General features: G+C 40.7%; 1 protein-coding gene across 1 annotated transcript in view; it reads left to right on the top strand.

Annotated features, from left to right (window-relative positions):
• Positions 1–17,558, top strand: part of LOC134649653 (myosin heavy chain 95F) — an 84,993-nt gene that overhangs the window by 62,656 nt on the left and 4,779 nt on the right. The window contains exons 18-25 of the mRNA XM_063504492.1: positions 1,256–1,368; positions 2,504–2,611; positions 4,340–4,477; positions 6,372–6,464; positions 8,568–8,612; positions 10,728–10,848; positions 11,425–11,542; positions 14,966–15,151. Of these exons, the coding sequence (XP_063360562.1) occupies positions 1,256–1,368; positions 2,504–2,611; positions 4,340–4,477; positions 6,372–6,464; positions 8,568–8,612; positions 10,728–10,848; positions 11,425–11,542; positions 14,966–15,151 (922 nt within the window). The remainder of the gene's footprint in view (positions 1–1,255; positions 1,369–2,503; positions 2,612–4,339; positions 4,478–6,371; positions 6,465–8,567; positions 8,613–10,727; positions 10,849–11,424; positions 11,543–14,965; positions 15,152–17,558) is intronic.

The following is a 17,558-nucleotide window of genomic DNA, read 5'->3' as shown; positions in this document are numbered from 1 at the left end:
TCCATCGTTTAACACATTCAATGCCAGCGCGAGCTACGCGCTACGAGCGTAGCCGATAACACGGGAAAAACCGTATGTAGCGAAAAGCGCCTACGAATAGTGAACTCCCCTAGCGAGTCGCTAATTTAGGGGACTGTCATACCAAATCCTCTGCAACTGTTAAACGTTCGCTAATTTGTAATGTGTGTGACGTTTCATAGTTCTCAGACCGATCAGTTGGTCATTTTTGGTTGGTGCAACTGGACCCAACTCGTGTCTGTTATCAGTAGCTTTTACAGTATATTGTTATATGTCTTATTTTCCGCAAATTTACAAGAGTAAAGATCGGTTTTCCTAGCATAGCGGTGCCGTCATATAGCGGCCGTCCCCATACGGCTAAATATGGATGTCGTAGTATTTGTATGGAGACGGCCGCTATATGACGGCACCGCTATCGGAGGAAACCAAAGCTTAAGGGCCAGTTGCACCAACCACATTTGACAGACTGATCAACATCACTCGGCAGAGAACTATGAAAATTCCCATACAATAAAATTTAGCGAACGCTATAACGGTGACAAGCGGTTTGGTGCAACTGACACTAAGAGCGTCTGAAGATGATTAAAAATGATTGAATAATTCGCTTAATGAGACTACTCATTCTAGCACTGCTGGCTGTATAAGGGTTGTATTCCAACATTTGATCTTTGTATTTGCGTCTCACATTTTGCTTAATGAGAGAGTGAGACACAATGCACATTTGGTCAAATAATGGACAGCAGCTGTACCGAAAATAGGGATGATGACAAAATCTAGTAAAATAGATAGCAAACGAGCAATTTATCACAATAATGTGGATATTAAAATAAAATATTGAAAAATTACAAAATTACAGGACCTGAAAGTTTCAAAATTTAAGTTTTTTTTAACTTCCAAAAACGATAAAAGTAAGGGTACCATTCGATTCCTTACATTTCATACAAAAAAATATTGTATAGCAACTATATACATAAACGCAATATTTCACCGACAAAAACGCAATTTTCTTGTTTTGTCCATACTAAAAGAAGGGCGATGACGTCACGGCCTCTGGCCGTTTTGTATAGGGCGTTTCGCGAGTGAAGTGCGACTGTCGGCCTTTGACTACAATTTCTGACTTTTGTGTTACTTTAATGCAATGGGTCCCATATAGACATTTGATCCTAAAAACAAGCCCGATCGATTGATACCATAAAAAAAATTAGTCATGAAGCCTATTGTGAATGTTTGTTGCCAGACCAACGACAAGATCAGCCGCACCGAGATAGACCAGCTCTTCGCGAAGCTAACCAAGGACATCGAAGTGCAGATGGCCACGCTGCAGAAGGCCATGGTCGACCAGAAGAACAGGTATGCTGACTCCACTGACAATCCAACCTCTAGACTGAGCTTAGGCCAATTCTTTCATGAAACCGATGCTGCCAAAAATACGGGGGTGCGGGGGGGCGATGTGTGCGAATCCCGTGCCGTGATTGGTCCGTTCAAAGACACCACAGACAAGACATCCTCTAGACTGAGCATAGTAACGCTACCCCCTCTGCCACTCATACGGTAGTTTTACTCCATCTTCGAGTCAATCCCGTGCCGTGATTGGTCCGTGTCTTTGAACGGACCAATCATGGCACGGGACTCGCTCACCTCGTCCCCCGCACCCCCGTATTTTTGGCAGCATCGGTTTCATGAAATAATTGCTCTAAACTCAGTCTAGAGGATTCCTAGTCTATGAAAGACACGGACCAATCACGGCACGGGATCGACTCGAAGATGGAGTAACGCTACCGTATGTGTGGCAGAGGGGGTAGCGCGACTATGCTATGTCTAGAGGTTGGATTGTCTGTGGCTGACTCTTACATTAAACAAGAACAAGTACATTTGTTACTGTTACATGTGTAGTAATATGGTTATTACTATACCACACACCCGAGCCACACCTTCTTAGCATATTTCACGGGATTTCACTAGATAGATGTATCGTTCAGCATGCCCAAAAGCTTATAAACAGGGCTTCTCCAGACATCATTAAACCGGGTCAATCACGTATTTTAAGTCGAAAAACGCTCGATATGTTTCACTCCGTACCGAGTAGATCATCGGGAGCTTGCGTTGACGGACCGGCGATATCTATGTCTGTGTCTTACGGAACTTTTGTTATTAAATAGGGCTTCTCGAGGTCAGTGAGATCTACTTAAAATTAAATTTTAATCAGAAAACATAATGTGCACTTGATTTGGTTCGTTCGTTTTTATAATGAAGCGAAATCAATTTGCTATACTATTGATTCAAATTTCACTGCAGTTTTTGTACGGTGTGCCTTACGTTATGTTAGGTCATGTTAATTTCGCTATCATTGTGCTCTCTCTCTCTTTCGCTATTATTATCTCGCCGTTTAGAACGAGTTTCGTTCTCGCGCGCGAGTACATACTTGAATTCGCGCTCGAGTACGCATCTCGTGTTAGCAGGTCTGCAAAGTATGTGTAACTTACAGGGAAGAACAGGAGAGGTTACGCAAGATCGAAGCGGAGATGCGCGCCGCCGAGGAGGCGAAGCGACTCGAGCTCGAGCGGCAGCGCCAGGAGGACGACCACCGGCGACTGTGAGTACACAACTATACTCGTATCTAACGGCTGCTGTATGTAGTGCGGTCTCTGTCACGCCTGCCCACGGTGGACGGCGTGCTGTCTCGTTCTTACAGGGAAGAACAGGAGAGATTACGCAAGATCGAGGCGGAGATGCGCGCCGCCGAGGAGGCGAAGCGACTCGAGCTCGAGCGGCAGCGCCAGGAGGACGACCACCGCCGACTGTGAGTGCACAACTATACTTGTATCTAACGGGTGCTGTATGTAGTGCGGTCTCTGTCACGCCTGCCCACGGTGGACGGCGTGCTGTCCCTTTCTTACAGGGAAGAACAGGAGAGATTACGCAAGATCGAGGCGGAGATGCGCGCCGCCGAGGAGGCGAAGCGACTCGAGCTCGAGCGGCAGCGCCAGGAGGACGACCACCGCCGACTGTGAGTGCACAACTATACTCGTATCTAACGGCTGCTGTATGTAGTGCGGTCTCTGTCACGCCTGCCCACGGTGGACGGCGTGCTGTCCCTTTCTTACAGGGAAGAACAGGAGAGATTACGCAAGATCGAGGCGGAGATGCGCGCCGCCGAGGAGGCGAAGCGACTCGAGCTCGAGCGGCAGCGCCAGGAGGACGACCACCGCCGACTGTGAGTACACAACTATACTTGTATCTCTGTCGCACCTACATGCGGCGGACGACATGCTATCTTATTTATTACTTGCGTGTATCGAGTAGTTAATACAGCTATCGCCTTCTTCATTAGTCTCTGCAACTGCATTTACGCGATTGATTATATTTTATCGCACTGGATTTTTACGTCTGCCGCGATCGCTCTCTATTTAGTTATTTAATTATCCGATAGTATTTTGTATCTCTAGAGTCCTCTCTTCTCACTCCGTCTCAACAGTTCTCGTACCCATATCTTAGATAACAATTGTATTTTTTTTATATTTGTTACGCAATTTAGCAGAGGCACACCTCTGCTAAATTGACGAACGTGAACAACTGTAACCCTTGTCTTATCATAACGCCACATTACTTGGTGGCATATAATATATACTTACTTGGTCAAGCAGATCTTGTCAGTAGAAAAAGGCGGCAAATTTGAAAAATGTAGGCGCGAAGGGATATCGTCCCATAGCAATTTGAATTTCGTGCCTTTTTTTACTGACAAGATTTGCTTGACCAGCTATATCCCTACATGAACGAAACGCATAATCTGTATTTTTAACTCGTATAGGACTAGATCCTTCCTGCTACTGTGTTATCTAATATGTGCATGTGTGTAATAAGTCTGATACAGGGATGTTGCGGATGCCGATTTTTTGACATCCGCGGATGCGGATGCGGATTTTGAAAGGCTCACATCCGCGGATGCGGATGCGGATGTCAAGATAGTACCATAAAAAACGTCAAATATTACATTTGAATAATTTTTATTTCAAAAAACCGGCCAAGTGCGAGTCGGACTCGCGTTCCAAGGGTTCCGTACATTAAGTCCCACTCACGCTTGACTGCTCATTTCTAATAGTTTTTTGGTTAATGACTAAATTACCTAGCAGTCTAGCACTTACGCCGATGCTAAGACGTTCCTGTACCGACCTGTTCCACATCCGCATCCGCATTAAATCCGCATCGATTTTATGCGGATGCGGATGCGGATGTTGAAAATAATGCGGAAGTTCCGCGGTTGCGGATGCGGATGCGGATATTCGCAACATCCCTGGTCTGATATGTGCGTAATGTTGAGCAGGAAAGCGGAAATGGAAGCGCGGCGGAAAGCGGAGGAAGCCGAGCGGCTGCGTCAGGAGGAACAGGATCGGCAACAGGCGCAGCTGCTGCAGCAACAACTCGAGCAGGCCGCGCAGGCTGACCGCGACAGCAGGGAAAGGTAACAATCATACCTAATGTATGTAATCAAATAACATTTTCACCTCAGCAGCTCGAACAAGGGTACTTTGCTACTTAAAAACAGTGAGCAAAATCGCATTTTGCTCACTGAGTGAGACAAAATGAGCAAAATGCGATTTTGCTCACTCAGTGAGCAAAATGCAATTTTGCTCACTGTTTTAAGTAGCAAAGTACCCTTGTTCGAGCTGCTGAGGTGAAAATTTAATTGTTGGTATATCTTAAGAAAACATGAGTGAATAGAGGTAAGTGATGAAGAAGAAATAAATTTTTCGGGTTCTCTAATATGTTCTCACTGCTGAGGTGAAAAGTTTTGTGAACTACACGAGATCAAAGTTATTTACATCTCGTGCGCTTTTGAGTCCCTTACTACGCTCAAGATTCTAAATTAGATTCACTCGCTACGCTCGTGAATCTAGTATAGAATCTTTCGCTTGCACGGGACTCAAAATAAGCACTCGAAGAAATATCAAACTTTGATCTCTTGTTGTACAAATAACTATTAACATTAAAAGACAGAAGTAAAACATCGCCATCTAGTGAGGCTTTAGCCTCCTAAGGCCCATTGAGTATGTAGTCAGTACGGCCCGTAGTCCTACCAGTAGTACTATTGTTTTATACTCATTCAGACCCAAGTACTTAGAAGACTTTTTTTAATGTTATTGTACTTATACAGCACTTTTTTTTTACGAACTTGTTAAAGGGCTCACAGACAAAACAGTCCTTTAGAAGTTCGTAAACGCCAATTTCGATAAGCGCAAAATTTGAAATGGGTTTTCTATTAAGTCCTACTGGTAGGACCGTGGTACGCTATGACTACACAATTGTTGTAGGAGCTGGGTCTGAATAAGAAAGTTAATAAGTACTATGGATAGGACCTTGGGCCTTAGGAGGTTATAGCCACTTTCAATGCAAAAAACCGAACATAAATCGGTTTATCCGTTGGGATGCCATAGACAGACGCTATACATACACATAAAACAAGTTTTAAGTCATAATTGTTTGCGCGCATTTTCGTTAGTCATAATTCATTTGGTTCAGAAACGCGTCACTTTTCAGGATTGCCATAAAACAAACCTAACCTAACCTATCTATAGTATAACCTTACAAAAATCCTGAAAAGTTAACGGTTTCAGTTTTATGACTAATGATAATATGCCAAACAATACATAATGACTTAAAACTTTATGGGAAACAAAGGGACCCCATATCCATGCATATACGAAATAAATAAATATGAAATATTAGAGGTCTTCACAATAAATCTTCGCTATACTTACTCAACCTCATATCTGCAACAATAATTTGATGGAAATGTCGCTTTTCTTTCATTCGGAATACGGGTGTTTTTGTCATCAAATTAGTGTTGCAGATACGAGGTTGAGTAAGTATAGCGGCGAAATGCGGATTGGCACGCCGCTCCTGCATGCTAGAGGGAAATCTGTATAATATACAGCATATACGCTGTCGCGCGTTCTTTGGCTGTAGTGCATGAATGACAAGTATAGTTTGTAGCTTTCTAGTAGAGCCCGAAGGCTTATCCTATTGTCTATTGTTCAGTAAAACCGCACGTGCTACTTACCTGCAAAAAAGGGCCCTAATTATTCTATTTGGCACCTGAGCGCGGGCTAGTCCAACGCTCAAAAAACCAGTGTAGGTGCGCTCTCCGATAACGCGCCTTTGTTACGCATCTCGATGACACATTTTAGACTGGTTCTGTAGCGTTCGACTCGCCGGCACTCAGTAACCGAAGTACCGATTTTTTATGCAGGTGGTTGTGGCACGTGGCACGAGCGGTTTTACTTAACAATAGGATTAGCCTTCGGGCTCTATTAGAAAGCTACAAACTATATCTCTTACTCTTTCCGTTTGCGCAGGTTGGAGCAGGAGCGTCGCGACCACGAGATGGCGGTGCGGTTAGCTAAGGAGACCAACGGGCACGTGGAGGGCTCGCCGCCGCAGCTACGCAGGTATGCGTCGATACTTAACATTTGTTGACCAAAATATGTACCTATATTTTTTTATTATTACATATTTAGGTACAACAAGTAAATATTTTAAACAACGCTTAAGGTAAACGTACTGGTGCTCGACGCGGTCCCGGTACATGTCATCTTAGAAACTTAAGTTATTGTCAATAGAGGTGACAGCAGGGTGTCTTCTATTGAGCATTAACATGTCGAGCACTAGTACGTTTACCTTATTTTTTATTTTTTTTATTTATTCAGGTAATTACAACACAATATCTAAACTTAATTATAAAAGTGTCGGTAAACCAGTAAGGTTTGTCTCGATACTCCATACTTATTGTAGGTATATAAAAACTAAATATAAAATAATAAGGCGACCGTCGAGTAGTAATAATTTTGTACAGTTACAGATCATTGTTTATCTTTGTCGCACTTACGTTTTAACGTTGTGCTGCGAGCGTCGCTAACATAATAGCGGTCAAAGAATAGTCAGGAAATTGTACCTGGCGCTCATTTCATTATAACATGTATCTTGTTATTTACTCAAAGGCATAGAGAAATAAAGACAAGAGTCCTCACTCCATACATCAGTTCAGACTATTAATTTCAGTGTCTACATCTAGCATCGAGTAGCGGAACTATCAGTACTGCTACTTGACAATAGATGTAGCACCGACCGGAAAGTCTTATCTCAACAGCATAAGACTTTCCGGTCGGTGCTACATCTATTGTCAAGTAGTAGTACTGATAGTTCCGCTACTCGATGCTAGATGCTAAGTCTTTTTGGTACTAAAACTGATGTATGGAGTGAGCACTCTATGTATTTTTTTTCTCTATGTCAAAGGTTACACAAAAGTTAAAGATGTATTAAATAAGTGTTTTTCAAAAAGTAGTCGACACAGGTGAAATAAGTTATTACGAAACGGGCGTACAGTCGAGGCTGTACTTTATACCAAAGAAAAACAAACAATTAGTAATAAATTCATACCTCGCAACCGAGCTAGCAAATCTGTAGCAGTTGTACGTCAGGGTTATTACTACTACGCATAAACTAAAGTACAAAAAATATTTTTTCTTTGTTTTCAAACACACCAATATTTTCAAGCAATGAAAATTCTATGTTAATATTTAAAAGAAATGCGAAAAAAAAACGTGGTTTTATAAACAAAATAACAGATACATTGAAACGCATCTAATATTGACATTGACCTGTTAATTTATTAAACCGGGTTATATCGGAAGAGGTCAACAAGGTTCTCGATCAATTTTATTAATCTTACATACAATAAAGTTAAAGCAAAATGGTTCATCATAATCGCCAACCCTGACACAAAACTGTCATATGCCACGGTTTTGCTAGCTCAACAGGTATAGGTAGGTCTCAATGTGTGACTTAATTTAAATATGTTCAGACAAAAATGCTAAAGTACACTACAAAAAATATAAAATAAACTGTCGCATGTCGTGCCTTTCTTCCTGTAAATAGCTTGGCACGACATACTGCGACAATGCCACAATCAACAATCATAAGCAGCACATTGACTTCATACAAACGTCGAGTCAGTTCACACAGTATGTGAGATTATCATTTACTCTTTCAGATACACGGTACTCTGTACTATCACTGAGTGGTCTGATTGCGTTAAAATAACATGCAATACGGCTTTATGCTTTAAAGATGTGGTCATACTGGTCATTACCTTGCATACTGGGTTTATCCATGCCCAAATAACACCGTAAAATGATCGACACACAACCTCCTAAGTCCCGGTGTCCTTTAAAAAGAATTCAAATCTAAATTTGAACTATAATGGAATAAAAGAAAGATATATTTAAAGCCTTATGCATAGGTATCAACTATTTGAAATTTGATGACATTTGTTACACCAAAATGGAAACTGGATTTGGGCTACTATGGAATCATATCACTGACAAATGTTAGGGACTTCTTACGGTTTGATTTATCATTTATTAGGTCACTATGCATAGTTCTAATGTAGCTCGATAATATGTGACTGACTTTACGCCGAGTTTTGTGTCAGAAGTTGATATGCTGCGAATGATTAGTATTGTGATGACAGTAAGTATTATTTGTTTGCACAGTTTCCCAACAATGGACACAGTGAATGGAGAAAATAAGTTGAACAGGTATTCAGTGAGACTAACGTTTCCTTCTACGCACGCTCGCTCGCTATATCCCTTTGATTCGCTTTCAATTGTTATAACAGATTGTAGAGTTGTGATAGTATCATCAGCAATGCAAAAATGTATCACATAATACTGACACCATGCCACTGCGACTGTCTAGTATATTTTATTTCGTTAATGATTATACATAGCATGTAGCATCAGTTGTAGCTACGCGTACGTAGAGAGCTAGAAATATAGCTTTCGACAGGAGAATTAGCATGGTAATATATGTAGCTAATGTTAATAGTAATGATATATTACTACAACTCTATTTTCTAATATAAACTATAAGATGCGTTCTTTCAATTTACGTTTGCAAATAACGGTTTACTGTGAGTAATTGACCCAGCACCGTTTGAGAAACAGGTTCTAGTACCCACCTACCTACAAATGTTACATGTTTATTACTTGTTTTTAATGATAAAAACATAATGTACTCAATAGTTTTAAGTTTATGTCGTGTAAAATGTCTCTATGTTTATATTTAGCAATAAAGTCTGTATTTCTGGTTTTCTGTATTTCAAGACAGTGTGCGACATCATTCGCTGGATTGACAGTGGATTGACTGCTTGAAAATGAGTATCAAACCCGGATTATGTGCAAATGTCCTTCAGCGCAAAACCGTTTAAAAAGTATCACTATAAAAAACCGGCCAAGTGCGAGTCGGACTAGCGCACGGAGGGTTCCGCACCATCAACAAAAAATAGAGCAAAACAAGCAAAAAAAGGTCACCCATCCAAGTACTGACCCCGCCCGACGTTGCTTAACTTTGGTCAAAAATCACGTTTGTTGTATGGGAGCCCCACTTAAATCTTTATTTTATTCTGTTTTTAGTATTTGTTGTTATAGCGGCAACAGAAATACATCATCTGTGAAAATTTCAACTGTCTAGCTATCACGGTTCGTGAGATACAGCCTGGTGACAGACGGACGGACGGACGGACAGCGGAGTCTTAGTAATAGGGTCCCGTTTTTACCCTTTGGGTACGGAACCCTAAAAAAGAAGTATCACTCAAAAGGTCAAACAAAAACTGTCTTGTTAAAATCGAAACAAAAGACCGGGCAAGGAAGAGCGCATCTGATAGTAGAATGATTGAAAGCGAAAATGATCTCTACTGACACCTACTAACTCTCTGCTAACTTTATACTGCTTGTTTCTACTATGGCATGGACTGTGCTTAACATACTGTTTAGTAGTAAAGTAGTTTTTATTAATATCTAGATTCTAGATGTGTAACCAAAACAGTAATCACATTAACAAGAACTTGGAATCATTTTTTTTTTTACAATATAAATTGTTGCGTTCATGTTTTTAATAAAATCTGTAAAGTCGAGCTTAGTTTTTTGCTTTTCATTATATGATAGTAGACACAGGTCTACTACTAAGATAACAAGCTAAAAGTAAAAAATTTAACACAATAAAACAAGTAAACCAACCTATTATTGAGCCATACATTGATCAATACCGAACGGTTACTACTATTTATGTGTAAGATTTTTTGTCTGTTTTATTCTGATTAGCTTTAACTTATCAGTGAGGTGTTTTTTTAAAGTTACTGCATGCATCTTTAGACTTGCATATTGCTTCTACTTTGATCTAGTCTTGCACTGTAAAAGCGCACTACAAATTCGAAAATCGTCTATGTCCGTCTCAATCGACCTTGGTGTATTTAAGCGATAGTGGGCCAATAGATGATTTTCTAAGTTCGATGTATTTGTTCATATGCCACGATATCACTTTTTTGCATTTTCGAAACCTTTTTTTTTTAGATTACCTATTGGTATTAATAGTATTGCTGCCTAATAAATATAAACTTAAATTGCGTACTAGTAAGTTCCTTGTATACGAGAGTCCTATAATATAAGGAATAATTTTCGGATGTTGACTCCACAGAACTATTTTATAGAAAACTTTTGTTTTTGTACTAATTCGTTCGTTATAATACCCGTATCATGTGTTGTTACTAATATATGTAGAACAAGGTGAGACTTTAAAACAAAACTGCATGAAACTGCATGTCAGTCTTATTTCACCGCAATACAGTTTGGAATAACATGTATTCGCCATTGTAGATCGGAGCGAGTTAGGATGCAGCAAGCGATGCAAGGCAAGCAGAAACACGACTTGTCCAAGTGGAAGTATTCCGAGTTGAGGGACACCATCAACACGTCGTGCGACATCGAGCTTCTAGAGGTAAGTGCATGTAGCAGCATTTCCCTAACTATGGGTCGCGAGCGAATATTATAACTGGGCCCTGAAACTACTAGGAAATCTGAGTGATGCCAATAATGACCCTTTTAAGACAGTCAAGTTGGGTCCCAAAATTGTTGTTTTTGTTAGGTGGGTCGCAGCCCAGACAACTTTGGGAACCACTGGCATCCTCATATCTTTTGATGACTTTTGATGATTTTGGTGACCCTAACTGGACCTTTGGACATTAACTATCGTGAACTCTAATATGGCTGGCTCGGCTAAACTTGCACATGTGAGAATAAGTGTACCTACAGTCAGTGGGTCGGTTTCACCAATACAGTCTGTCGACGTTCGCTAAATTTGATTGTATGGGATTTTGTTTAGTTCACTCTCAGTGGCGATGATCGGTCAATCTATTGCAGTTGATACAGTTGACCCTAAGGTTCATCTTGGACATTGTTTTTCCCAATATCTTAGATTTAATTTCTGGAAAACCATTTTTTTATAAAAAGGCGGCAAATTTAAGACAAGTCAATTTGGTCACTGGAAATTTATGCGATATTTGTTGTTGCTTAGGCGTGCCGACACGAGTTCCACCGGCGCCTGAAGGTGTACCACGCTTGGAAGGCCAAGAACGCGCGCAAGACGACCATGAATGAGCAGGAGCGGGCGCCACAAAGCATCATGGACGCAGGTACGTAATGTACCATCACTAGGCGTTCGAGTTCCATCGGCGCCTGAAGGTGTACCACACTTGGAAGGCCAAGAATGCTCGCAAGACGACCATGAACGAGCAGGAGCGGGCGCCACAAAGCATCATGGACGCTGGTACGTAACAGTGGCGGTACTTCCATACAAGCACAAAAGCCGGGCTTGCCTTAGTTGCCTTGCCGGAATTATGTAGTGATGATCAATATAGATTATTTAAAAACCGCGCGCCAAAAGAACCCGTATTATTAAATTCAAGCCACAGCTCTCCGACCGCGGCGCGTGTTGCAAATTTTTGCCGTGGCGCCACTTCCGCGCGAAAGAAATAAGTCGCAGGTTATGCTCGCTATCCTGCTCGCACTCGTCGGCTTGCAACCGGGCTTGCTTTTTCGTCCCGCTCTTAGGCGCTCCAGCCTACAAACCGCCATATAATGAATGTAACTATTTGTTGGTATATATAGCACTTTTGTACGGCGATTTAAGCCTGGCTTTTGGTGTGAAGTTAGCTGCATAAGTTTGCACGAGCGCGAGTTGATGCGAGTTGACTTCAAGTTGTGTAATACTAATTCAACTTTTGTTTTGACTAAATAATAATTTAGTCAAAACAAAAGTTGAATTAGTGAATGTGGATTTGTTCGTTTGTTGTGGCGTTTATAAGTGTCTAATTCGTTAACAATGGATGAAGTTGTTGCTTGTGACGGTATGAAATGCGTCCACGTATTACTCAACGAAGGCAAGGTAAAGTCGTTAAATTAATTTCGTGGATAACTTCTATCTAGTAATAGTATGCCGTATGCCCTTAGTGCGTTATGATTAACTCGCCTCGATACGCTAGCAGAATGCATTTGAGTCCGAAGAGTGAAGATTGGACAGTTATTACGAAAACATATCTTTCGGCTTGCCTTACTCCAAAACCCTAGGCACGCCACTGGTACGTAATGTACCATCCCTATGCAGGCGTTCGAGTTCCATCGGCGCCTGAAGTTGTACCACACTTGGAAGGCCAAGAATGCACATAACTATTAGGGCCACTCCACACTAGCGCCTCTCGGCTGCTGCTCGACGCAACGTGGACGCAATTGCGCAGCAACGCCATTTTCCGCCTTGACGCCGACGCTCGAAAGACGCTAGTGTGGGGTGGCTTAAGCGCCCGAAGGTGGCCCGGGATTGCCAAGAACGCGCGCAGGTGCGGGCGCCACAAAGCATCGTGGAAGCAGGTACATACATATTGTACCTCACTATTTAGCGTGATGACCAGATAGTAAAGCGGCCAGTTGTAAATAAAAAAATAATTAATGCAATTACACTTTTAGTTACATGGCATGTTTTATTGTACATTTTATCAGCTTTCATAGGACACCTCATTTTTTAAAATCTGATAAGAACTTGCCGAGTAATTATCTAAACTTTGAAACCCGGGACCGCCATCTTTGTGACGTCACAGTTATCCCCTCCACAGTCTTAGAAAGTGACGAGTTCTTATTTCGTACTCAGTAAACTCTACCGAACACAACCATACCACTCGTCAGTAGTATACTGTCCAGTCACATCGATTAGTGTTGGAGGCCCCCTGGCCGCCTTACTAAGAGGTCGGCGGGGGTGAGCTATTTTCCATAATATGACGTAAGACTTGTCAAATTATAAGGTAAATAGCTCACCCCCGCCGACCTCTGGTGATGACACATGTACCATCGCGCACCACGCTTGGGAGGTCAAGAACGAGCATCATGGATGTAGGTTACGTACATATGTATAGGTGGCTTGAGGAAAGACAAGCACGCATGTAAGTCGACCATGACCGATGGCGCATCACGCGGCACGTACCTACCTGCTGTCAATATTTATACCATTACAGATAATTTGTATAGCAAAAAAATAATAATTTTAACCTCTTTGAACTAATATTGACGTATGTTGCTTGAACGTGACGTTAGAAAATATACGTGTAGGTTTTTACACAGGCCAGTTTGTTAGTAACCGCAATTTTGTTTATTTCTTCTTATTTATTAATAATGCAAATTAGTAACAATACAGGTTGGATTTTCTTTTTGGGTCAGTGAGGGCAGCTACCAGATCCCGTGCTGCTACGAGAAAACGGTCTTAGAAGACCTTCCCTCAATTTCAAATTAATGAAGATTGGCTTTTACAGATTTTGGAAAAATATACAGGGTGCGAGAAAAAGGTCATTTTTGACAAACTTTTTTTTTGATGCCAAACGATCCCATTCCTATTGAGGGTCAAAAGCTTGTATGGAACCAAAAAAAAAATCCGGCTAGAAAAGCCACAAATCGAGGAAAACATTTACCATACAATTTGTATGAAAATGAAAACATTTAATTTTCACATACTATTTTTGTATGCCAATCGATTCCATTCCTATCCAGTATCAATAGTTTCCTAGGGGTCAACTTACGGTAATGTACTAAAAAGCCACAAATTAATAAAAACTTTTTCCATACATTTACTATGGAGAAAATGTGAAATTTTATTCACAATTTTCTATCTCGCCCAACAGTCCTACAGCAATGTCTTCATACAGTATTATGGTCCTTAAATGTAACAGGACTGATTGGCCAGATAGAAAAATGTGAATTAAATTCCACTTTTTCTCCATAGTAAATGTATGGAAAAAGTTTTTATTAATTTGTGGCTTTTTAGTACATTACCGTAAGGTGACCCCTAGGAAACTATTGATACTGGATAGGAATGGAATCGATTGGCATACAAAAATAGCATGTGAAAAATAAAAGTTTTCATTTTCATACAATTTGTATGCGAAAAGTTTTCCTCGATTTGTGGCTTTTCTAGCCGGAAATAATTTTTTGATTCCATACAAGCTTTAGATCCTCAATAGGAATGGGATCGATTAGCATCAAAAAAAGTTTGTCAAAAATGACCTTTTTCTCGCACCCTGTATGTTTTTCCAAAATCTGTAAAAACCAATCTTCATTAATTTGAAATCGAGGGAAGTTCTTCTAAGACCGTTTTCTCGTAGCTGCACGGGATCTGGTAGCTGCTCTCACTGACCCAAAAAGAAATTCCACCCTGTATATCTAGGGATAAGAGAAACATCACCATGGAATGACTCATAGGACGATTCTGTACAAACACGTTCGTTTTAATATGACAACATTGATGTAAGACTAAAATCCTATAGGCTAGACCTTGCAAATCCTCATGGCTCTGCCATTTTGAAAAAAAAAATGGAACCGAGAAAAATATTCTATATAATTCTCTACTCACGAACTTTCACGAGAATCTGTGGAGGGGCACGAAAGCAAATCCCAATCTGAAACGGAGACCGCGTTCGCTCAGACAATAATATATATTTTAATAACTCACCTGTCGCTAGAATATAATTTGAATATTCTGTTAAATATACATATGTATATGTATTTTCCCCGTCCAGCCAAGACTCCCCGCTTGCCAGCCAAAGGCGACGTGCTCGGCGCCCGGCACCGCTACTTCCGCATCCCGTTCGTGCGGCCCGCGGCCGCCGACCGCCGCGGCTGGTGGTACGCGCACTTCGACGGGCAGTACGTCGCGCGCCAGATGGAGCTGCACCCCGACAAGGCGCCCGTGCTGCTGCAGAGCGGTCAGTGACACTCCCACACTTTATGATTGTACATAATAGGCAGTGATCGGGGATTTCTATGCCACTTGGGGTGAATGACCTCAATCATTATGCTAGTATGGATATGCCGCGGGATTCCGGGATTCGTGTGCGATATAGGAGTGTTTTGGCATGTTACTGTTAATCAATTAATCATGAATTGCATATATTATTAATATTAATAATTGAAAATTTGAAATTGAAAAATTGAAAAATTAATAATTTTTTGAATAATATTTTTTCTTTAAATCATAACCAACACTGTTTTTTTAGAGTCCTTTATTTTATAAACGAATTACCAACACCGAAATAGCGTTTACTTTTCGAACAGTTTTGTTCCTATCGCGGGCCAAGTGGCGTATCCATATTACCATTTCGACTTGATATCCCGCGGTGTGGCATAGAAATCCCCGATCACTGATAATAGGCTAGATGACTAATTTTCATTTATGGTATCAATCAATCAGGTTTGTTTTTAGGATCAAATGTCTATATGGGACCCATTGCATTAAAGCAATACAAAAGTTAGAAATGATAGTCATAGAATGATAGTCAAAGTCCGACCGTCGTACTTCACTCGCGAAACGCCCCGAACAAAACGCTATATGAACGTGACGTCAAGGTCACTGAGATCGCATCTTGAAGTATGAACAAAACAAGAAAATTGCATTTTTGTCGCTGAAATATTGCGTTTATGTATATAGTTGCTGTACAATCTTTTTTTGGATAAAATGTGAGGAATCGAATGGTATCCTTACTTATTTCGTTTTTGAAAGTTAAAAAAAAACTTAAATTTTGAAACTTTCAGACGCTGTATTTTTGTATTATTTCCATATATTTTTTTGATAACCACAATATTGTGATAAATTGCTCATTTGCTATTTATTTTACTAGATTTTGTTATAAAATTCAACATATGTCATCATCCCTATACCTGCCACACCAACCGGCTATAATAACTGTAGAAGCCTGACTACAGCTAAAAAAATATCCCACGTGTATCGTGGCGCAAGCGACTTAACTGTAGTACCGCACAGTTTGACAACACCAAATATGTATTGTAATGCCGCGCAAGAGGTTTGACTTTTTTTGAATTTTATTTTAAAGCCTGGCAAGATTATATTTGACCTTGAGATAGTGTCGCTACAAGCAGCTATAATGGTACTTTCGCTTGTTTCCCTCCTTATACAGTTTATCTTGTCACGTGGTCCATGATACGCTTGCGTTCTTGAAATTGACGATGGTGCTCAATCAGGGGTCGGACAAAAAGTGCGGATGACGTCAAACCACTTATAGGATGATTTCAAATAGTATTTTTGATTTTCATAAACAATTATCACTTATCATTTATCAACCTCTTTATTAAACGATATCGCCACTTGAAATGAGTAAGTACGTTTTTGACTGACACATTGTCAATCAGATGAACAATAAATTGACTTCGTTATTGTTTAGCTATTGTATCTTCACGAATATATTTAGCTAAAATTTAGCTATAAAAGTATAATAACATCAAATTATCTTTTTTTATTTTTACTAATCTTACCTACTGCTCCCACTTTTGACTATTAAACCTATTTATCTGAGGATCCCACAGACTTGTTCTAAGTGTTCTAACTAATTTCAAAAATTATACCTTATGGTAAAGCTTTGGATTCCTCCGAAAACGGTGCCGTCATATTACGGCCGCTATATAGCGTTGACTGACGTCACTAGAACGTTGTCTATGTAAACAAGATGGCGCGGTTTCCTAGACGGCGTTACGTTACGTTGATTGCCAACGTAACGTAAAGCTTTGGTTTCCTCCGATAGCGGTGCCGTCATATAGCGGCCGTCTCCATACAAATACTACGACATCCATATTTAGCCGTATTATTTAGTATGGAGACGGCCGCTATATGACGGCACCGCTATCCTAGGAAAACCGATCTTTAGATGACGGCCGTCATGACGGTGTCGATAGTTTCGTGAACGTTTTATTAGATAGCGGTGACGCCATTTTGAATAAATGACACGAGATTTGAATAAATGATTCCGTACTACGATTATTTTCCTCTTCTGATGATATTTCATCCTCCAAGTAAATTATAGATGATCAAGCAAATCTTGTCAGTAGGAAAAGGCGCGAAATTCAGAATTTCTATGGGACGTTATCCCATCGCGCCTACATTTTTCAAATTTGCCGCTTTGACCTTGGTGGATGACGGTGTGTTATGACGCCGTGGTACTTTCCACATGTCGCCACCGTAAAGACGGCCGTCTTTTGCGGCCGCTATATGACGGCCGTCATATGACGGCACCGTTTTCGGAGGAATCCAAAGCTTAACAAGTTTCGTGAAATTTATTAGGGCGAGCGAAGCGAGCCCTATCACTATTCGACAAACTATGC

This window comes from Cydia amplana, chromosome 7 (genome assembly GCF_948474715.1).
Source record: "Cydia amplana chromosome 7, ilCydAmpl1.1, whole genome shotgun sequence".
NCBI classification, from domain to species: Eukaryota; Metazoa; Arthropoda; class Insecta; order Lepidoptera; family Tortricidae; genus Cydia; species Cydia amplana.
The sequence above is the reverse complement of the archived record's forward strand: the minus strand, read 5'-3'. Positions and strand labels throughout refer to the sequence as shown.